Genomic DNA, 24357 nt, shown 5'->3' with positions numbered 1-24357 from the left:
TGATTTTCATGTAGAAAAATCTCTAAATTGCACTGACGATTTGAGCCTTATGGTCATTATTGCTAGTTGTAATTACAGAAAAAGCAGAAAAAGATCCAGAGGGCCCTTCAAATCCACTCAGTCATGTGGAAGCCAGATTTCATTTTAAATCCTGAACAACTTTTCTTATTTTCATTTTATACAAAATGGGAAAAAATTAAGGTGAATTTATATTATAAATATTTCACCATTTCAAGCTACTAAACACATCCACTCCAGCATAGCAATTATTATGTATTTTCAAGCCCTTAGTTAAAATTATGCTGTTCAGTCATTGACAGCTCATCATCTGGAACCATTCTCTTAGCAGGGAAGAGAAATAGGTGAATCAAAATAAAAAGGTCACCCCCAGATATCTAACAGAACATTGATAGGAATTAAGAACATAAAATATCTCGGCGTTGGGATGACAGTGATGTGCCGCCCAAGTTCCATGTAATACTATTTAGAAAGTCATCTCAAACCCTTGATGTTTTATTGCTTTCCATCATTTATTCTGCATTTAAGAATATATCATTAGCATTAAAACAAAATATTTAAGAAATTAACAGCAGTTTCTTACCAACACAACATTTTTGGCAGCCTTTTGTATCTGGAATTTTGGTGGATACTGCAAATTTTCTGCAAAATAAGTTGATATGTTTAGTTCTCAATGTGTAGAATCTATGAAAACATGACTTCTCATGTTAGTTACAAGCGATTGCAGTTAGTCAGGGGATGCTCCATTTGCCAACAAATATACACTTAGCAATTACATTTGAGGGAAATTGAGATTTTCAACACGATATGAAATTAAAATATTTGATACTAATATTAGGTTTGAACAACCAGAAGCCAACATTGGTAGAACATAAACTATAATACTTTTTTCCCCAATTACCAACATCAACATAAAAACATGTAATAATTTTGAAAGAATTGTGAGTTTAAGAGCTTTCACATTAAGGCTTCCTTTGTTTGGACGTGTTGAGCATTTTATTATAGAATATTAAAACTTTGCTCTCATTTTCGTTGTGTACTCAGGTAAGTAACATACTCTCCTGCATCTGCCAGTGCTGCCATGGAGCCAGTTAGAGCAACCCTTATTATTTCCCTCTTTTGCTACAGTGAAGAGTCTGATCTCCAGTTGGTGATAGCAATGGAGTTATAATGGAGCCTCATAACAGTAGTGGTTTTAGTGGCGATCCATAAAATCCCAACCCATGCAATAATAAGGTATGATAACCAGCTTCCTTTGTGCTGTCCAGTTCTTAAGCTTTAAAAAAGGCTGAGCTTGTGTGGTCATCAGGACACCACAAAGTCACTTTGGTGTTTGTTGTGCATGTGTAGTGAACGGGGTTCATACTGCAACTGCATTACAACTGAGTGTGTGCTATAAAGCAGCTTTAAACCAAGATTGCACTGTATTGTGAATTTGCCTTGTGGTAACTAGATGCTAAAACATTTTCACACTTAATTTTCCTTATTTTTTCTGTTTACTTTTACCTAGTTTCTAATAATAATAATAGAAATGATTACTTTGTAGTTGTAACTTATAATATTGATAACAAATAAAAATGAATCTCCATTTACCTAGGTAGTATTCGGTCTGGAAGCTTGTGTGCAGGAATAGCGACAGGCAATTTTTGCATTTGTCTAGCGTACTCAAAAAGGCCCAACAAATTATGAGAATATAGTTGGGAAGCTTTTCCTAAAAACAGGAATACATATTAGGTAATTAACCACTTCAAGACCAAGAAATGTTATCTACACTTACACGTTTTGAGGGATTCTTGATAATTTTTTATATATATATACTTGGATGAATGAAAGAGGGAAAGGAAGGTTGCACAAGCACAAAGAAAATCACAGTTGGAGAGACTGGAGTTACTGCAGTGTAATAGTACACAGAGCAGTTCTTTTAGATGAGGTAAAATTTAACAGCAAGCCAAGAAAGCTTAGAATTTCTGTGACATCTAAATATACATGCAAGCCCACAAATTCAGAAATAGGCAACACAAACCAAAAATCTCTTAAAGGGAACTAAATTCCTTTCACTATGTGATATGAATAAAGTCCATATTTTATTCAGAAAGCTTTGCAAAGGTATTTCACTTGTACAGTGGGATACAACTACAAGCAATTCAAGCAATGCATCTCGTGAAAGTTTATGTATGCACAGAGTATATGCAATATATAAAAACACCCCTTCAAGTACGAATACCTCAATCTTCAAGCTAAATTTCACTAACTAGGAGCTTTGTGAAGCAGTATATAGACAACTATATACCATCAAAACATCCTCATACATTTGAAACACAAAACACTTTAAAGTGAGTTATTGAATTTATGATACACTAAAATGAGATAAGAAACATACCAGATATTGACAGTAATGCATTGTTCATTACATACAACCACGAGCATCTTCTTGGGATGAGCTTCAACAAAAATACAGAACAATCTGAGATGTGAAACAATTTCAGCATTACCAGCAACTTCAGGTAACATTTCACCAAGTAAAATTGCACATTATATTAAATTTTTTCAATAAAACAAATATATTTCAGTTCAAATATTTAATGATTCTCAAATAAGATTGTATTCTAACATCCTCCCAGCAATGTCTTGGGACTCCTCCTGATGTGAAGGGCACTATATAAATGTAATTTGTTGTTGTAGAAAGAGGCTCTCTCGATTGGTTTCAGCAATACAATAAATGTCATATGCTGACTGACGTTCACAACAACTTGCATTTATACAGCGCCCCTCACCCAGGGTAGCGTCCAGAGTGCTTGACAGTGGCAGAGCACAAGGCTGATCCAGGGGGAGGTGACTGTGGCCATGGTCGAAGAGGAATGAATTCAGGCACAACCTGAAGGTGAGGAAGGAAGGGGCAAGGTGGAGGGATAGAGGAAGAGTGCTCAAGAGCTTCGGAGGGTAGTGGATGAAAGCGTACATGCCAATGGTGGAACGGAGGGCACGAGAGATATGCAGAAGGCCGGAGCCAGTCGAGTGGATGCAGCAGGTTGTGGGTTACGCAAGTCGGAGAGGTGCCAAAGTACGAAGGGATTTGAAAACTCGTGTGAGCATGTTGAAATCGATCCGTTCGGCGATAGGGAGCCAATGGAACGTAGCTAGAATTGGTGTGATGGGGGTATGGAGATTAGTACAGGTGAGTGGATGGTGAAGAATAGTGCCTTTGGGTGTTTAGCCGTTTAATTCCTCAGTTAATGTAACAAACAGACTAATTACCTGCTCCATTGACGTTTCGTGTAATTCATTAAGGTTCAGAGTATAAATACCTTCTTCGGCACCAAATATGAGATACTGATCTACAAAAATCAAACAAGATTAAAAAATTGATGAGCAGGAATCAAGAATCCAATTGTTGAATACTTTGGGACGAAAATGACAAGTACCTCTTGTGTCTGGATTAATCCATGTTGCGGCACAATTAATTTTTAAAGGACAACCGTTGAAAACCTTAGAGAAACAAGCACCCATCTGAAAAAGATTTGAATAGAAAGTTTATTGTAACTTGAACTGATGTGACTGTGGTGGTTATTTTCTGCATGGAGCGGTGTCTGATTCCTATACTGTAGTACATTCTTTAAAACATCCAGGAACTAAAATGTCTCATATCTTAGCATTAAGAACACGGTCTTAAAATTTAAGACAGCAGAATTTTAGAATTTTTTCTCCTTTTTTAAAAAAAATACAAAACTAGCCTCCAAATTAAGACTGAATTAATTTTTCATCCCCAAATTCTGCACTATTTTAAATTTTAAGCCTGACCTTAAAGTTAACACTGAGAATTTTCAGGCCTTGTAAGTAATGAGGGCACCTCCCAACTCAGTGCATCATAAATTCATTTTTCATATTCACTGTTATATTTCAAATCACAAGAACAATGCTAGAGAAATAGGTGGGTTTCTGAAATGACAACCACACAAAAGTTTGATTTATGCAATTAGTACACAACCTCCTCGGGAAACAATACAGGAAATAGGATTAAAAAAACTGCAGCCACAACAAAGTGTTCATTGCAATTAGTGTCATTTAATTCTCACCCAGCATGCCAGTGACCGTGTGTCACATCAAATTATTGGTTAATAAAGTTAAATGGTCTAGTTTTGTATTTGGTTTTCCTACAATACCTATTTCCAGGTTTTACCTGTTTTGTCTGCAAATTTATTTCAAAATGTGGTATTACCACCTAGAAAAAGGAACAAAATAATAATAGTATTTAATTCACCCATGATGCAAGTCAGATTTTGTATTTGATTTTAGGTTAGGCTTTATTTTTAATGTGCACATCAGCATACTATCACCTCTTGAGCTATACCCTAAGTAAATTGCCTCCAGAATCATTGACAAGGCCACAAATGGATGAAATAAATGGTGTTTTGAATAAACTGGACGTATTTCGAAGATATCAAAATTAAACCTTCGTGGAATCAATGTTGGAAATATCTATGGCTGATACAAATAAACTCTGAAATAACATTTTTAACACAAATCTATCAAAAAAAACATTGATGCTAACTAAAATCAAATTCGACCAGAACACTGAACGAAAGTGTCAAATTACTACATTTATTTTTGTTGAATGAGGTTTTCTTTCCTTGCATATTGTCCATGCAATAAGGTTGCCTATGTTTGAAGATGCATTATATATAGGACAAACAACTTTGTATGAGAAATAAGCACTTCAGAGCAAAGCCTTTCCCAACTGCAGTTGTTAAATGCACTATGAGGTGTTGTAATAAATCATGTACATCAAGGAGGTAGAAGACTATTTGTGCTGAGTTAGCTGAGTTTGGGTGAAGCGGTGGTGAGGGCTCAATCTGGTTAGAGTGGGTAAATAATCAGTCAGTGTTGGTTGTTCTTGATCAACAACAAATTGCATTTGTACAGCACTATTCATGGCGGGAGGATGTCCTAAGACAGAGAATAGGGGTAAAGGGTAGCTACTCAAGACTGGCAGGGGTATTCTACAAGGATTGGTTTTGGGACCACTGTTGTTCACAATATACATTAATGATTTGGATTCGGGAAACAGCAGTGCAATTTAAAAATTTGCGGACAACACCAAATTGGGGGGAGTAGTTAATACAGAGGAGGACTGCAACAAATTACAGCAAAACATTAATAAACTTGCTGAATGGGCATTTAAATAGCAAATGCATTTCAATGTAGAAAAGTGTGAGATGGTACATTTTGTTAGAAGGAATAAGGAAGTCACATACATCCTGAAAAATAAAAACCTGAACGGGGTAGAGGAGCAAAAGGATCTGGGGGTACACATACACAATTCACTAAAAGTAGCAACGCAGGTTAATAAGGTCATAAAAAGCAAACCAGGCATTGGGATTCATTTCTAAAGGGATAGTAATGAAAAGCAGGGAAGTTATGGTAAACTTTTATAGAACAATGGTTAGACCACAGTTAGAATACTGTGTGCAGTTCTGGTCCTCACATTATAGAAGGGACGTAGAGGCACTGGAGAAGATTCACAAGGAAGATCCCAGAACTGAGAGGTTATACCTATCAGGAAAGGCTGAACATGCTTGGACTCTTTTCTCTTGAAAAGAGGAGGGCAAGGGCTGACCTGATAGAGGTAAAAGTATGAAAGGTTTTAATAGGGTAGACACAGGGAAGATGTTTCCACTTGTGGGGGAGACCAAAACCAGGGATGTCCAAACCAATATAAAATAGTCACAAATAGAGAAATTAGAAGACATTTCCTCATACAGAGACTAGTGGGAATGAGGAACATGCTACCACAAGGAGTTGTTGAGGCAAATAGCATACATGTATTTGTAAGGGAAAGCTAGATAGGTACATGAGGGAGAAAGGAATAGAAGGTTATGCTTGAAAGCTTAGTTGAGGAAGGGCAGAAGGAGGCTCATGTTGAGCATAAACACCGGCATAGACCACTTGGGCTGAATGGCCTGTTTCTGTGCTGTATATTCTAATGTAAGTCTAATGTAAGACACTGGATACTCGCAGGTTTGCACCCGAGCTGAGGGTTGGATTCAAGAGGGTGGGGACGGGAAGAAAACCAAAGGAGCGGTCAAAGAGAAGGTCTTAAGACAGACCTTAAAGACGGCAAGGGAAGGGGCGAGGCGAAGGGATTCCAGGATGGAGTTCCTAGAAAGGCTGAAGGCTTCATGCTCACAAATGAACGACTGTACTTGGTTGGTGTGCCCATGGAAACCAACTACAATCCAGTGAAATTAGTGGAAGGGAAAGGAGGAGATAAGGTAATAAGTTAGCACCCATAGAAGATAATTTAGACAGAGAAAGATGAGTTCCTCATTCTAGTATAGTCATTTCAAGAGTCAAAGAATGAAGACAACAGAAAACATCATGCAAGTTCCGCCACTACACAACTTAAAAAGGAGCTGACCAATTAACAGACCACAGATAAGGACCTGCATGGTTCTTTCAAGCTTTGGTAACTAACGCTAATTAATAAAGGCTGAAAACTGATAAAAACTGAGAGAATATATGAACCTTAAGTATGCAAATAGTTGCTGATGTCGGATAGTGATAGTGCATTCTGTTTCGTGAACATTTACTTTTAAATGTATGTTACAGTTTCAGTACTTAAATGTTAAACTTAACATTTATTACACTGAACTTGACTGCAGTGAAACACAGTTTATGGTACAGCCACTCAATTGTATTAATTCCATCCTGAAATTATATTAACACCCTACAACGGGTTTTATACCAGTTTGATATGGAAACTACATTGAAACAATGCAACCCATGGAGTCTGGATGGATCGCAATTAATTCTGGATAAGTGTCTGAATCCTGTGATCATTACACAGAATCCCATTGAAAAGACAGGATTACCCAGTGTTGTTACGGTGTGCAAGAGATGTGCTGTATAGTTAGATGACTGAGTTAGTCAGTTAGTATTTGCATGTTTACAAACGGTGGAATAACTCGACATTAGAAGCTGCAATTCTTTAAACACTCTCAGATCACTGAAGTGGCAAATCTAGGTCAACAGTTAATAATCAATCCATAGGTCAACTCCTAGAATATCTATTTGACAGATATGCAAGGTATAATATAAAATGAAAAATGGTAATAGAAGACCTTGCCTTTTTGTAGTACCTTTCACTAATTACTGCTAAGTGTAGCTGTTTTGCAGGCAAATGTGGCAGCCATTTTTCCACACAGCAAAGTTCAGCAAACAGAAAAAATGAATTAATCTGGAGGATGGTTAACCAGAATACCATTTTGTTTTCAAGTCGTGCCACAGGATTTTTAGCATCCACCTGAAGAATCCACCTGATTCTACACTGCAAGTATCAATTCAACATGCATTTAATACTCTCAGCTATGCACTGTTCCGAACCTGAAACCTCATTTATCTAGTTAGATGCTGCTTTTTTAAAAAATATTATTATTTTGCCATATTTAATAATGTTAAAAACTTCTTGTGAGATTTTCAAACTGAAAATGTTATATTTAGAAGTTCGCAGTTATACTTTGCACTCTGTACGTTTAGGGAAGTGATTAAGCACTTTTAGGCACTTGAAATTTCTGCTTTTTCTCCCCGCCACCTCCCGAACCTGTTCAGCAAGCTCGGGGCTGCTGCAAGGCCCAACCCCATCATTGGTGGCTGAGCCTATAGCAACTATAACAACAAATTACATTTAAGTAGCACCTTTCATGTCAAGATGACATCCCAAAGCATTGGTCAATCAAGGGTTTGCGCCCAGGCTGGAGGTTGAATACAAGAGGGGTGGGGTCCAAGAGGGATGGGGGCGGGAAGATGACCAAAGGTACAGTCAAAGAGGAAGGTCCTGAGATGGAACTTGAAGGAGGCGAGGGAAGGGTCAAGGCTAAGGGATTTAGGGATGGAGTTCAGAGAGTGGGGCCAGAAAGGCTAAAAGAACTATGCCTCTACCCTTTGGAACTTCCATCCTGTATCCCTCCACCTCACCACCTCTCTATCTGTCCCTTAAATCCTGCTGAAGAACTTGGACTGTACCTACCATCACCTCCCCTGTTTGGGATATGATACTGTACCTGTGAGGTGCGTCGAAACCTTATCATCAGTGAAGGGTGCAATATAACTTATCGTAAAATAAACATTATTCACAGCTATCTAAATCAAGTTGAGAATTCATTGTTTTAGAATTTTTTGTTTTTAGAGGAATTTTATGAAAAGCAATAGAAATTTCAGGTATTCAGCAAATAGTAAATAAATAAATCAGTGGATTGAATTAATGTTGAAAGTTTACTTTGGGGAGTTTTTAAAAAAAAAGTTTATCTATAACATATAACTAATGGAATCTACATCAACAGAAAGAGGATTTAGTGTACTTTCCAATTAAAGTTCAGTTCAGAAAAAGCTATGATAGCTGATTTGTTTTTTTTCAAAAAATTAAGATGAGATACTTACATGCACTTTTGGTGTTGGAGGAAGACCATTGCTCATGGGTTTCTGCAGGGAAAAAACAAATTGTAAATCCAAATTCATACACCTAACTCTATTAATCATTTTGGATGGCAATCAGTAGTACTGCAAGGTGTCAGCCTTGCTGAAGCTGTCAGCCTGGCATAGGTGGAGTAAGGAAACTTGCCCAAGGTTTCGCTCTGCCTGGAATTGAACTCAGGTGTCTCGCTTGCAATGCGAGTGCTCTAACCACTGAGCTACAGGACTCCACTCCATTTTGAATTCATAGGCTTGGCTTACATTCCAAAACAGTGGTAGGAGTGCCCTACATTGCTGGAAGTGCTGTTCTTCAGATGAGACGTTACAACAAGGTCCCATCTGCCTGTACAAGTGGATATAAAAAGTCCCATGGCACTATTTGAAAAGATAAGGGAGTCTCTCCTGGTGTCCTGATCCAATAATCCATGATGAACACTTTTCAAAAAGAAATACTGGATACCTTTAGAAGTGGGAACCCCGGCTGATATTTCCCCAACACAATACAGAGTTGAGGCTAATTGCAGTCCTCTCACTGCTGCCCCAGCTAAATTAGCAAGCACCAGGATTCATCTTCATAATGTATTGTTCATATCGACAAAAGTTATCTAACCAACTGAACCAGTGGAGAACTGACCTGCAATATTGTATTACTCTATCAATACAATAATGCATTCCAATCCATCCTAGCTTCTATTTGAACCCCAGCTTTGATTAATATCCCAATTTCCATCTTCTGTAAGTTGTTTCGCTTACAGACAAACACATTTCTCACATGGTGGTATTTTACAACAAGCAGAATGCTGCCCTCTTCATTGTGAGAAACAGCACTGGCGTATTCTGAAAAAAATACTCATTGTCAGTCAAATACAGAACTAGTTGAAGTGCAACTCCTGTGGTAAGGAGAGTGAATATCTAAAAAAAAGTGACATGGTATGCATAAAAGGGGTCTAATAAGATAGAATATTTTCAACTAAATTATGTGGCTTTCATAATTTCTGCTCCAAAACACTAAATTAAAAAAAGAACAGAACATAATACAAATACTGTCTTTTTTGGACAAGATATTAGAGAATTTCTTCCCAATTTAATGTAATAGAAGAAATAGTCCACAGGTCACCCTGCCCAAATGCATTTATTGCTTTTATACTTGTTGATAATAGTAACCTGAGCAAGGGCATGCTGTAATTAAAATAAAACATCTATTTGCAAAGGTTCACTTAATGAATGTAGACTCTGTAGAAGATGTCACAAAGCTAATAGAACAAAATACTCACGGGAATGTCCTTTCTATCTTTCCTTGGTGGAACCCCAGGAGGATTACTACTTTTGTTTTCGTGCTGTTGCTGAGACTGGGTACTGTCTTTTTCACCATTTACCTGTGCAGAATTCACTCCATTGCCTGAACAGAATAGATACATTTTTGGTAAATATGGTGACAGAAGCGTCATTGTGATATGAAGTTTATATATTATTCCAAAAATCCATTTCGCAGAAGGCTGTAAACATTAACTCATGCAGAGAACTGAATTTGCATTATAAAAACCAAAAATTCAAGATGAATTATAAACCTAATAATTTTTATTTTGTTTCACCTTTTCCAATTTTCTCCTTTCTTTCGAATTCTTGATAACTCAGGTGAGGTACCATTCCACATGTGCAACATCTTCTGCTATCTCACTCAAGTAACCATTCTTCACGTTTGAGTATAGGCGAATGATAAGACAATTTCCTCAGGCACAAAGGTCACAAAATAGCAATAAAAAAGTTGGAACTCTCATCTATTTACCCCTACCCATGCCAGGGGTGTTGAAGCCAAATTTATCAATACGATCAGAGATATTGAAATCTGGATCTTCTTTATGACTTGGTTTTTAGGAATCTTCAGGAAAACTACGTGCTGAGACTGCCAAAACTGCACATAGTAGTGTACAGTAGATGTCACAAAACTAATGGAATAAAATACTCACAGGAATATCCGTTTTATATTTCCTTGCAGGAATTCAGGTACGAATTGAGTATGCCACCACTATTTTTTCTATAATAAGGGCCTTGCAGAATAAACTAGGGAAATTAGGGAAGCAAATAGCACAAATAGATTAAAGAAGCAATTGGAGAAAAGGGGTCAAATGTTTTTGCAAACGTGAGCATCAGGGATCAATCAAAAGGAATGAGAATGTTGGGGCTCCTAGCTTTTTCCAGTGGTAAAAAAATCCCTATGATTGAATCATATAACTGAATCAATTTATTCTTAGGTTTGAATGAAAGTCAAGGATATGAACCAACATTTCAGTTCTGCATGACACTCTGAACATCTAGTTTAAACAATGCAAGCTTCAGGAGAATTTTTGGTAAAAATAATGAAAATAATTTTCATAGCACACAAGGAAAGGGAATATCATGGACAACAACAAAACAATATCAGGCGCAAAGTGCTCTCACCAGCTTCTGCATACTTTCATTAGCAAAGGAAGAGCAAAGCAGAATGACTGGAAGCACAAGTTGTAATACCATGTTCCCAACACCAATTTCTTCAATTAAGAAAAAAAGCCCAACCTGCTGGCTCTGAGAATCAATATTGAATAAAACGCTGCAAAATTAAGAAATTGCTATAAATTCAAAATCACAGCACACTGTTGTCCGTTTATATTAATTTAAAAGGCCAGGAGAAGTCAAGACTACCACTTCACACATATTTCTGTTCTAATATGTTGAAGGAAAACAGGTCAGTTTGGTTTTAATGATTATATTTTAAAACTTACATGACTCGCACACACTCCCAAACTCGCCAGGACAATTTATAGAACCAACAGTTTGTTGTTTCTGTTTTTAGAAACTACACTAAAGACAGTTGCTGTTGACCTATATAAAACATATAATCAAACCTGGGTATGGGGGGGGGGGGCTATATTGGCATTACTGGTAGGGTAATTGCTTACATCGCAACATAAATTAGATACTTAAAAATGACAAATTAATGACATTCCTGCTAGGATCGACTAAAATTTTAAACATCAAGTGGATTTCACAAACAACAAATGTCAGTGCATACTAAATGTTGGACCAATCACAATATTTTTGAAAAGTATCCCCAGAATGATGACAAACCTCTCTTTGATTAAAAATCTCAATAAAAACAATTATTCCATTGATACAGAAATTGTGAAATCCATAGTATGGTGCTCACAGACTATCATAATTGAATATAGAAACACAATGTGGGAAGGTGTACATTGGTGTTACCAATAATTGTGAGGTGTACAAGACTATGGCAAAATAAAATAAAAAGGTTCCTGATGTGATAGGGAGGAAGATGCAAGCCAAGGTTAAAATAAAATATTTCAGCTGCATCTGGGTTGGTTATACAGGGTTAAAAAGCACAAAGATGTTTTTAGGGAAATGAATAGCTGCCTTGATTCTCCCCGCTTTGCAGGGGAGCCAATAACTGGAAATGCCTTACTCTCATTTGCCCTGTCACGCGAGTCTTCCAGCCACTTCTTGAACTGTTTAAAGGTTTCTGCACACTCTTCAGTGTCACTGGAGCTCTCACTGTCATTACCTACAGCACTGCTCTTGACGTAACTGCTGTTAGGGGGTAACCGGGGAGGGGGAGGTCTTGGTGGAACTTGTGAGGTGGGCCGTCCGGGGTTGTCAGATGGACATCTCTTGATCGTTCCTTGATTTTCTTCTTCAGGGCAATAGGTTTCTTGTGGTATGTAGATTGACTTTGGCTGAATATTAAAAAGAAAAACATTATGAAAATTATAAAAATACCTCAGGAGTATGTGATAGTTTTCAGATTGATCCCAAGATTGTAAAAGTAAATAAACCAGACTACAATTATATCCTTCTTATATAAATTTACTGTGTTTGCTCTCTTGGTTGATGAAATGTGGAGGTGGGCAATATTAGATAAACAAAACCAGAGTAAAAAGTCTATTATTGTAGTACTGCAAGATGCTACTGCAGCCAAGTGCATCAATACCAAAGAATTTTCAAGCAAGTGATCTGCCACTTCACTAACGTGATCAAAGCAGTTAACTTGCTTCAATACTAAGAACTGTTGTGAAATCATGAGCTTATGACTCGAGATGGAATGAAAAATATGCTTTAAAAAGCAAAATCCACTTGAGAGGCTTGAGCTCAAAAACAAGATGAGCTTCTAAAGATCAAAGAAAACATAGGCTCAGGAGTAGGCCATTTGGTCCATTGAGCCCGTTCTTCCACTTTCAAGAGCATGGCTGATCCACAACTCAATTCCACCTCCCCACCCTCTTTCCAAATTCTGTTGATACCTCTGTCTATCAAGCATTTATCTATTTGCCTTTTAAAATCTTCAATTGACTGCTTCCATTGCCCTCTGGGGATGTGAATTCCAGACTCCCACCACCCGCTGCGTAAAAAAATGTTTCCTTATTTCACTTCTAAATGGTTTAACTTTGAGTTCAAGACTATGGCCTCTAGTCTTCAATTCTCTTGCTGGAGGAAACAGCTGCTCACTTTTCAACCAATCGAATCCCTTTATAATTTTAGATATTTCAATATACCTCAATCAGATCACCCCCTCAACCACCTGAACTTGAGAACACAATCTAAGTTTTTCCATCCTTTCATCGTGATTTAGGCTCTCGACACTACAAATCATCTGTTGAACCTCCCATACCAACCAATTTAGTGATCTCTTAAAAAAAACTTTACAAATCCAATGCTGACTTTTCTTAACCAGTTTTTACCTGTCCAATTCAGTATATTGCAGTAAATGCGATTCAAATATAATGTTTGATATTTCTATTTTTTTTAAATTGTTTTATTTCTATTGTTCATGTGGAAATATCTATACACTCTTTCCGAATTCGTACATCTGACATTTTCCACTGTGGAAGAAAACTGGTTGAGACTCCACAACCTTTTAATCTTATCTGAGAACACACTTCTAATTGGAGTGGCCAAGCATCAATCAAGAGTGTTTTTTTTTCTTGAAATACTATCATGAGTACAAAATAGGCATCCTATTTTTATGTTCAGCAAAAATCATTTGTCTGGATATAAAAGAAAATTAAAAATAGAAAAAACTGCTTACATCATATATTCAGCAATGTGATTCCTTACAACTAATTGTCCTTCTTAATAGCAGCTAAGAATGTTTATTCCAGAGATTCAAAATGTATTTCTTGTCCTCTTACAGCAACACAATATAATTTTAATCTTTTAATATTTTAAGTAATTTAAGTCTAGAAATGAAGTTTACAAAATGCACCAGTAGATGGCAGCATAACTAACTGTTTAGTTGAAATACACACAGAATAAAGCAAAACACAAGGGGAGGGAAACAAAGACAAGCAACTTCGCATTTTTACTTTATAAAAACTGCTTGGACAGTATTTAGATTTACAATAAGCGTGGGCAATATTCAATACAGCTGTGCGGTGTATTCCAATGAGTAGGTCATTGTTAGCTGGAGTACTTAGCATTACTGTGTTTCCATTTTTATTTGCACTTTCCCCAAGTCCACATGTTCAGCTTTCGCAATTTGAACACCTCAAAATTTAAATATTTTCTTTGCAACCTGGATTTTAAACCTGTGCACCTTTAGCAAACTGTAATAAAGCATCATCAGTACTTCACTAAAGTTGTTTGCCTACAAATAGTCACTACACTTTACAGTAAATCCCATGAAGCACTTTAAGATATTTCGATGACATGATAAGGCATTAAATTAAATGCAAGGATTTGTATATTTATTAATCACTTGAATAAGCTTATAAAATAGTTTTCAAACAAAGCATGAGAAAACATGTGTATGTGATGTTATTTCTCTCATCATTTCCCTCCTGCGTGTCCCTCTGGCCAAGCTTTTAACCACTACGCCCCCAAACTCTGGAACACTCTTCCTCTATCCCTCCTCCTTGCCCCTTCCTTCCACATCTTCAGGTCGCGCTGGAAGACCTTCCAATTCGACCGTGCCTACGGTCACCTCCCATCTCCCCCCGGCTCGGGTCGTGCTCCACCACTGAGAAGTGCTCTGGGACACTACCCTGCATGAAGGGCGCTATATAAATGCAAGTTGTTGTTGCAGGTTTTAATTATGAATTTAATCTGAGGTAATAGCTAGAGCAAAGATCGCTTGCATTCTTCTGCTACTAAGTCAAATAAATAGAAAACAAGCACCCTAGTTCATATCTATATATTAAAACACCAATAGTCAAAAGCAGTTTTTACGACAGGTCTCAGAAGTAAATGACTGCGCACATGAGTATGTCAATGCTCCAAATGAGGATCAAGCACATTAGGGTTAGGCTCTTCTTACTTATTAAAATGAAACAAGATTTATTGTATCCAGCCTTTTTTGCCTTCTCATTAATTCAGAAAACGCTGTTGACATTTATTATTTCTTTGTAGCAATTATAATTTTTAGCAAGTTGTCTTCAGAGAGGTTACATAATCCAAATTACAATCCTTTCATGCACTCCTGAATTGAGCATTTCTGCTGCACACCATTATATAACATATTTCAAGCCATTAATTAGGAACCCTCTGTACTGGAATGTGCAAGCTCCCACTGAGAACACTAAATGAAATTGTTTCAGACACATTGCTTTAGGCTACCCAATCCCTGTAGAGTATAAGCATTTATTATGTTGCTACTGACTTATAATAACAGTCTCAGCAGTATATGAAGTCCCTATTTATGGAGTCCTTTAGCTCAGTGGTTAGAGCACTCGCCTCGCAAGCAAGAGACCTGGGTTCGATTCCCGGCGGGGCGAAACTTTGGGCAAGTTTCCTTACTCCACATGCCTCTGTTTACCTAGCAGTAAGTAGGAACCCGGTGGTTAGTGGATTGATGGATCGCTTTTCCAGAGGTAATAATTCCTTAAACAAAATAACAAATTGATCAATGAATCCACAACTGTTTGTGAGGCACTGCTGTGCACAATTGGCTGCCGGATTTCGCCCACAAAATATGCAGTCAATTCACTTTAACAACAACAAAATTACATTTGTATAGCGCTTTTCACATCGAGAGGATGTCCCAAGGCGCTGGACAGTCAGAGTTTCGGACCCGAGCTGGGGGTCGGGATCGGAGAAGGTGGAGGGCAGGGGGGAAAGCAGGGTAGTCGAAAGCACGGTCAAAGAGGGTCTCGAGATGAGTCTTGAAGGAGGCAAGGGAGGGGGCGAGGCGATGGGACTATGGGAAAGGAGCAGAGAGCCAGAAGGCTCACTCGCCAACGGTGGGGCGAGCGAGGCGGGGACGTTTAGCAGGCCACAGCCTGCTGAGCGGAGCGGGCAGGATGGTAGGGAGGTAGATGGTTGCAGAGGTAGGGGGGAGCAAGACCATAGAGGGCTTTAAAGGTAAGGACCAGGATCTTGAACAGTATCCTCTGTGTGAGGGGAAGCCAGTGGAGTCGTGCGAAGATGGGATTGATAAGGTCACGGAGCCTGGTGCGGGAGAAGACACAGGCTGCAGAGTTCTGGATGATCTGCAGACTATGGAGGGAGGAGTTGGGGAGGCTGACAAGCAGGGAGCTTGCATAGTTAATCCTCGATGTAATGAAAGCGTGTATGAGGGTTTTGGCGGCCTGTGGTGTGAGACAGTGGTGGAGTCGGGCAATGTTGCGGAGGTGGGGGAAGGCAGAGCAGGTCATGGCACAGATGTGGGGTAGAAAGGATAGTTGAGGGTCAAACAAGACACCAAGGTTTGGACTGGCTTAGTAACTTTGGGTACATTTAGTAAGGTGGAATGTGCATTCTTGGATGGTAATGCTGTCAGCGCATCACCATCCTTTACACCACCATATACTTTACAGTATATTCTGTGAAGTGCTTTGAGACGTCTTGAAGATGTGATGAGACGCTATATCAAATGCTAGGATTATTATTATATAAAACATTTCCACTTAAAAACGTGTGGACAGTACTGTCAGAACAGACTGTGAGTTCATTTTGAGTGGCAGGCTTGAACTCACAACCTTCAAACTCAGAGGTGAGAATAAAACTAACTGATCCAACCTGATGCACACATTTGGAGAAGAACAAAAAAAAAATTTCCATCTGTACATTATGCGCAATGCACACAATATATAGATGCACAATACGTGTGGAAAAAATAGCCCATGAATAAACAAAGGCCTTAGAGAAAAAAAATGAAAACCTTGCAGACTTAGAACTTGAAAACGTGATAATTGAATAGCAAAATAAATCTCTGCAGGAGTGCCACCACCACCAACAACAAATTACATTTGTATAGCGCCTTTCACGTCAGGAGGACATTCCACCAGCACTGTAAGGGAAGTATAGAACAAGCTAGCTCATAGATAAATGGCAATTGTGTCGCTTTTCTTTTGTAAAAATAATAGAAAAGTATAGCAAGGAAACTTGTCCCGAGATAGTAGAGCTTCCCAAATTTTCTCCTAGGATCTCATGAAGTGCCTTAAGGTATATTTACTGTCCAACTGATGATTAGTACAAGTCAATCTGGCTGACGGACTGGGTAAACATTAAAGGCTAGGGCAAAGTGTTTGCACAAGCAAGGATGTACTGGTAAAACAAGACTAAAAAATATTATATTATTCAATGGGAAACTGATCTAATTTTAGGGCTGATCAACTGTGATACCAAAGTGCCTGTGAAATTCAAGTACAAATGGAGAAGGAAACAGATGAGGTGATTGCCATGTCAATGCAGTGTACATCCAGACACTTTTAGCCCTCTTCTATAGATTTGTTTACAAGGCCACTAAAATGACTGCAGTTCTGACCCAGTTTATATCAATGTAGGACAAACCACAAGTGGATACAAATGGTGAAGTTACAATGGGGATGCCTCTAGAACCAAAACAGCTAGACTTTATTTTATGGAGATATACGCTTATAGGATCAGTAGTCACATACCTTGGGAGGAAGAGGCGGTGGAATTCTGGGTTTTAACGTGGAGCTAAAAATTCAAATAAAAACCATTAGTGACACCCAATAGGTGTAGATAGAATACTTATCACACTCAAAATGGCCATAATAATATTGGCAGGTTTCATGTGGGTAAGCATATGATTCCACACTCTACTCCCAGAAGAATCATATCTGTTTCAAAGAGAAAGTGACTGTCGTTAGACAATAAGAAGATAATTAAATTCTGACTTACATTTGCACATCCTGCCCTGAATGCAGCCATTACCTAACCTTTCTCTGACCAAGTATAGACTAAATTCACAAAATGCCTAGTCTACAATGCCTACGTGTTCTTTCATAAACAAAAATAAAATGATCATAGTTCTAAAAAGTTGTCAAGTGTCCATTTTGGATATAAACACACCAATCATATTAGATACTGAAAATCCATTATAGAAAATGCTCTTTTTCACTTGCACTGAGACCAATCATGCAGTGTTGAATTGATGATTTGTGAGTTATCCATTTACTTTAATTTCTGATAAATTTAGCAATTTGTCATAGCTCATAAGTGATGCTAAGCTTTCAATGTATAAACCTAATGTTTTATTTCACGAATCAAATCAATCAAGTGTGCAATTTGTTTTGTGTGATGAGATGTCTAGGGAACTGAATTCCTCTTCGTAACGTATACCAACACAACCATTCCAAGGCTGGGTACAGTGTAATATAATCTCCTCCTGTACATCCTCTGCTCCAGTCATGGGTTTCTCCAGATGAGGACTATGAATTGCTGAATCTAAAACATCATCAACTGAGAACTAGATTTGAACAGTTATGGATCACCTGGAACGTACAATAATCACAGAACAGAAAACCTGCATTAACAAGCCCCTGAGCTTGTCAAGCTTGAACCCACAGTCAAACCTAAATAGTTTAATGATATTCCATTTTTTGGGGAGGCAGACGGAAACCCAACCACCATGCTTAAGAGTATCCAAACCAAGCTGAGAATTCCATGCATCCCACCTAAACAATGACATTTCATCCAGTTAGAAATGTAGAGCACAGAAGGCAGCATTCGACGCATTGTGTCAAAATTGACCGCAGATCTTTAACCTATTTTCCAATTGCTAGTCCTCCATATGAATGTAATAATCACAGCAGATGAAAGCATTAAGCAAAGAGAAATCATATGACAAATTAAGGAAGTAGCTGATTGTACCTCCCATGCCCCCAGATCACATTTTCACAAAGAAACCAAGCTAATCCTACTCTACTCCTTGCATTAAAATTAGGAATCTTGGTATTGTACTAAGTGAATTACACTTATAATATTTGTACATTTTGATATTTTGAAGCGAAAGAGAGAAGGCCTCAAAATTATGCAAATACGTACTGCAGGCTGGCATTTCATTTTCTCAATGAGGGTTAAAGGCCATTTTGTGTTTGACGTAGCAAAACCTTGGCAAACATTTTGTACCAGTATCTAATTACTCTTTAGTTAGAGCTTGCATTGTCTAGCTGGTACTGGATAAGATCCAACCAGGTCGCCAAAATAACTACTGTACGAGCTTTCTCTTTCAAACTCTTTCAAATAACAATATTGGCAATTTATACAATGCACGGAAATCCAGACATCTGAAGAATTTTTGGGAAATCAACTTGGGATTGATTAAATGAAAAATATCTACTTAAGTTAGCTTTCGAGAGGGTACAGAAGCTACAATGGTTATATGAAGCAATACAGCAACAAAAGGAACAAGCTTACACAGCAAGACAAGAATTTTCTGAATGATTTGCTTTTGGTGGCAATACAGTAAGTGGATAAGACACCGCTACAGAAAATAAAAGGTAGCCAGGCACAATGGATATGAACCATAAAATATCACTTTAGTTTAGCTACATTGAGTGTACAGTGCTGCAAAATGATTTTAGGATGTCATGCAGAATTTAATGGGAATTATTCTGAAAGAATCTCTTTTGTGAAATGGAAATAAAACCAAGTATAGCTAAACTAAAACAAGAAAAGACTTACTGTTCAGATTCATCATCATCACCATCATCATCATCTAAATGTGCCACGTGTCCCCTAAGGAGATGAACAAGGTACTATGGCTCAGTGGATTTCAGTGGAATCATTTCAGCGAGGCTAAAAGAATTCTGGCATGCACTACCTTAAGGGCTTGTTCTATATGGAGTTCATCATTGTATTCTATGCTTTATTCTTCGAAAGGTAGCTCCAGTCCAAGCAAATTAGACTTGCACAAAATCAATTTGACAAGCAATGGGGCAAACAGACATCTTTCGACTGTAATATATAACAAAGCATCAAAAGGAGATTTTATTTTACTAATAAGAAAAAAAAGAAATTACCGCTGATGCAGTTCTTCTTCGACTGATTTTAGAAGGCTCCTTTAAATTTAAGAACAGGAAAGAATAGTTTATTGAACCTACAAACAACAAACAGTATAGCAAATACGCATTTTTGAATACTTATACCAAACTTAACAAAAGAGAAAACAAAATAATGATTATGGCTTCCATTACAAAATTCTACTCAGTTGGACTTAATTTAACATTGTTGTTCAGAAACCATCTAAAATTCATTAAATACATAAGTCTTAGTAAATATAAGAACAATTTAAATTTAAAATATATTAAATCTTGAGAAAAATATTTTAAACCATATCCATTAACAGATAATGGATTTGGCCACAAATTGTTCACTAGTTCAGTCAAATAAATTGGTTACAGCCTTTTACTTAAGGGGCAGTCTTCTTTAGATCAATTTATATTTACAGAAGAAAGCAATGACTTAACTGCATTTCTCATTACCTGATTTACTTAAGCAATGTCTAGAACCAAAAATAGTTTTGTTGTTGGGGTGGGGGTAGAATGGGAATGGGGGTACATCAACTATTTTCTGCCACTTAATATTTCTGATTGAGTTAGTAAATCTACAGGAGAGCAATTTGAAAATATGCTGAAGGCATCTTATGAGCAATTCATGTGTGTTTTAATTCAGTTTTGATCGATCAGAGCACTGGGTGAACCAAGTGTTGACAATTTGATTTGCAATACTGTATATCATCATATTCATACAATGACTGCAGTTTAGTGAATAGGAAAATTTAAAGTGGGATTTCCCTGGACTAGCCCAACTGTTTGTTTTCAGCTCACATTCTTTAATACTGAAAATTGTTGAAGGAAATAGCTATTCAAATATTAGAGGTAGCTTTATTACTGTAATATTAATTCAATACAATTTAAACAAACACCAATTCTTCCCCATTCCCATTCTCTCCCCACCACAATCTTTAACCTATTTTTCTGTCTTTGCCTTCAACTTTTACAATTTTCAATTTTAATATTTTCTGTATCTCATTTCTCCTTTTAAAAAATATACTTTTTAAAACTCTTTGCTTATCTGCTTTTATATTTATCCTCTTCTCGGCTCCTTCTCTGTGTTGGAAGTAGGTGCAATTTTTTTTATTGGCCAAAAAGCAACTATGGATGAGTTTTGAGCAAAAAGACAGAAGAGCAAAGAATGTGTGTGTATGATATGGCCAGGACAATATAACATATCAAGGTTAATCTCCTGTGTTTTTGACAGCCAAGAAACAAGGGTACTGAGAGACTGATCTAAAGTATGTCCAGATGACTAAACTAGTCCATAGCAATGCTAAGAGATGAGAGCTAAGGACAAAGACTAGTTTAAAAATGCTGACCTTTTAGAGTGTCTTTGTAGCAAAGTATTTTTACTATGTGGATCATTGTTTATTGAATGATAGAATTTCCCATAAAAAAAGGAATTAAAAGATTAGCTTCTCATCACAGGACATCAAAAACAATTAATATTCATCTTCTGCTTGTTGCTTTCGACTGCTAATTAGTGGAATCATGGCTTTATTCTGAAGTTTCAGCAAAGCTGCAATCCCACTTACGAACAGTCAAACACGGTTATTCGTAGAAAACAAATAATGTACCCCCATTCCCAGCCTTAGTGTTTGTGTATGGGCCAGGGGAGTGGGGGTGAAGGGAAAGAGAGAAGAATTCCCCAGAACATCTGCGTAATTCATATTTGATACTTTAGGAATCTTGAGATGTAGACCACAAATTAGATGTCAGCAACACTACCTGGAGCTTTAAAGGGGACAGTTCTAAATTAGTCAAGGACAGATCAAAATAAAATGATTTATTTGCTTTGTATAGGTTTACTATTAGAATTCCATCAAATTGACATCTTTATCTCAACTAATTCTGCGTAGTGCAGTTCGATGTATCTGAAAAGCAAGGATATTGTTTCAACATTGCCTGTCTATACCAGATACAATGGGGCCCCCCTTGACAGAGGAAGACTTCAGCTGTGATATCATAGTGCCAGACTGTCTGACCTCGATTTTAAACTCTTGTTTTTATAACTCCCAACTGGACAGAAAGAAACCTGCAATGGCGCAGATTTAATATAAATGGAACAAATGAACTTTACTGTATTGAAGCCCTACAATTATGAAAAGAAAACAAATGGCACAGTCCATGTTAACTCTTGGAGTATTGTGATAAGATCAACCTTACGGTTTATTTTATACTGAACATCCAAACTTACACATGGAAATCCCAGATAGATTGTTGGAATGGAATGCTCACTCTCTTCCTGGAGGGACACATCCTGCTTACCTAGTTCTGGAAAGTATTAGGGGCAGGTTGGCAAGAGCCATGGCTTGGGAACCCGAGCAAACTTTTAGGTACAGCTGGAGCCTAACCAGCTAAACCGCATAGCTTGGCATTGATAGTGCTGTCTGGCAAGCTTTCCCGCTACTTGACCAGCCAGGATTACCCTATCCCTTCGGGCACTGGTTTGCAGAGTTAACAGGAGCTGAGTGGGGTGACTCCCTGCCCCCAGTGACTGGTCTGCCCTTCCAGGTCCTGCCGTTGAGCCAGGCTGGCTATGCTGTCATCAGGAATACTGCAGACCTGCCTGGCTCAGGAATTGGGATAACGAGACTGCCACAGAGGTTGGCTCCATTCCGATATACTATTGCCAGGCATTTCAGCTCCAAGGAGACCCCGCTTAGAGATGTAGAGAGACAGAGATAGAAAATGTCATACAAACTGACAGAAAATTGGACTTGAGACAGAAAAATATAGCGAGAGATTCAGAGAGAGAGAGTAAAGAGAGAAGGACTGGAATAATGGGGGAGCTATAATGATAATATAGCTCCTGATGAGACAGTTGTTTAGTCAGCACATAGCCAATTTTAATTTGCATGATGCTGAATTATCTGATTTGCTTGCTTATCCTGGTCTACAAAACTCAATGCCCTATGATAAAAACCCTATTTTGTTAAGTTGATTTACCTGTAGAATATTGGATCATTTCATAATACCACCACATTTTACTCCGACCTCTCCCTAAATCCACAACTAAGATATACCAAATTTCTCAAACACAAGGTAGAAACATGATCTCCTTAAAACCAACCATCAGTTTATGGAGAATAAAACAACAGTATTTGTTCTGTAGCCAGTTGTAATTAATTTGAAGTTAAGCAACCAGTGACATTTGGCAGTTGGTTCCCTCAAACTACTGTTTCACAACATACAACTTCCTCTGTGAACATGAAGCCACAGGAAAATCCCAACAGTGGCATGATTCCAATTAGTCAAGCTGAAATGTAAGCTTTTTAAAGTATTTTAATTTAATAGAACAATTTAAAGCTATTTTAAACAAGTTAAATCACATTTTTCTCAATTTTTTTTAACTTCAATCAAATTAAAATATTAACTCTTTTGAGCAAAATCATGTCACAGATAAATGAGATAATGTGAGGAGGATCTGTTCAGAGACTCATTGCTGCCTGGCACGGCCACTCCTTATTTAAAAAAGTTTCCAGTTCAATTTTTTTTTAATAAATATAATCGCTTGCCAGAGTGACTGAATAACTTCAGACCTGCACTGTTTTGGGGCTACACTGGCTAGTATAAGATATCTACAAATCCCATTGCCATTTTCTCTGCTTATCCAACCGTGCTACATGTGTTACTTGTACCAAGCTCAAACACAAACAAAACAGTCACTTTTAAACTATATGTTTTTGAGGCATTTATACTTCATTACAAGGCATGCAAGTGATCATTAGTGGTAAAAAAAAACGTTAATATGAATCATTTGTAAATGGAATCAAATTTGATTTGTAGATTTTAGTGTCAAGAAAGGGAACACACGTGGCAGAGTGAACTTTTAAAATTTGAACATGCATCCCAGAATGTTAGTACAACCTCAGTTATGAACATGGTACGCTGAAGTAAATGAAAAATGATTTCAAAGAATGTTAGCAGGTGATATACAGTAGTCAGAGATTTCACTGGGCCCCAATCTTGAATCGAAAGGCTAGTTTAAGGATTGACATGTTGGAATCTGAAGCTGAAATCGAATGACTCTTTGTGGAGTTATTGGTTGGTACTAGAAATTACAGGACTTTTTTAAAAAAATTAGGAGAAAAATATTTTTATTAACTAATTGTATCTACTTATTTTACAAACATAACAAGAAAAAAAGGTTAGTCAAAGGTAGGGTGGGGCCAATTAAGGATCAAGGCAGAAATCTTATTGTGGAGGCAGAGGGCATGGCTGATGTACTGAATGAGTACTTTGCATCTGTCTTCACAAAAGAAGTGGATGCACCAAATGCCGCAGTATCAGAGAGGTTAGAGGATAGTATAAACAGAGAGGAAGTACTGAAAAGGTTGACTGGGCTGAAGATAGATAAGTCGCCCGGTCCGGACGGGATGCAGCCAAGGATACTATGGGAGGCAAGGGTGCAGATAGCGGAGGCTTCGGCTACAATTTTTCAATCTTCGTTGGACACAGGGGTGGTGCCAGAGGACTGGAGAGTGGCTAATGTGACTCCCCTGTACAAAAAAGGACAGAAGGACAAACCTGGGAACTACAGGCCAGTCAGCCTAACATCAGTAGTGGGGAAACTCCTGGA

At 37.7% G+C, this 24357-nt stretch overlaps 1 protein-coding gene across 9 annotated transcripts in view; it reads right to left on the bottom strand.

Annotated features, from left to right (window-relative positions):
• The window catches only part of map4k3b (mitogen-activated protein kinase kinase kinase kinase 3b), a 119709-nt gene that overhangs the window by 14792 nt on the left and 80560 nt on the right, over positions 1–24357 (bottom strand). For 5 of the 9 annotated variants that reach the window (XM_007894389.2, XM_007894390.2, XM_042333781.1 and 2 more), the window contains 11 exons: positions 19740–19778; positions 19402–19455; positions 17370–17412; positions 12041–12212; positions 9759–9883; positions 8452–8493; positions 3441–3525; positions 3274–3353; positions 2399–2459; positions 1612–1729; positions 602–660 (listed from right to left, as the gene is read on the bottom strand). In XM_007894389.2, coding sequence (XP_007892580.1) covers positions 602–660; positions 1612–1729; positions 2399–2459; positions 3274–3353; positions 3441–3525; positions 8452–8493; positions 9759–9883; positions 12041–12212; positions 17370–17412; positions 19402–19455; positions 19740–19778 — 878 coding nt within the window. Of the gene's footprint in view, positions 1–601; positions 661–1611; positions 1730–2398; positions 2460–3273; positions 3354–3440; positions 3526–8451; positions 8494–9758; positions 9884–11941; positions 12213–17369; positions 17413–19401; positions 19456–19739; positions 19779–24357 lie in introns of all 9 variants that reach the window. The other 4 variants (XM_042333777.1, XM_042333779.1, XM_042333780.1 and 1 more) reach the window with 2 other exon arrangements.

This window comes from Callorhinchus milii, unplaced genomic scaffold (assembly GCF_018977255.1).
Source record: "Callorhinchus milii isolate IMCB2004 unplaced genomic scaffold, IMCB_Cmil_1.0 Scaffold3, whole genome shotgun sequence".
Taxonomy (NCBI): domain Eukaryota; kingdom Metazoa; phylum Chordata; class Chondrichthyes; order Chimaeriformes; family Callorhinchidae; genus Callorhinchus; species Callorhinchus milii.
Note: the sequence above shows the minus strand (reverse complement) of the source record. Positions and strands in the feature narration are given on the sequence as shown.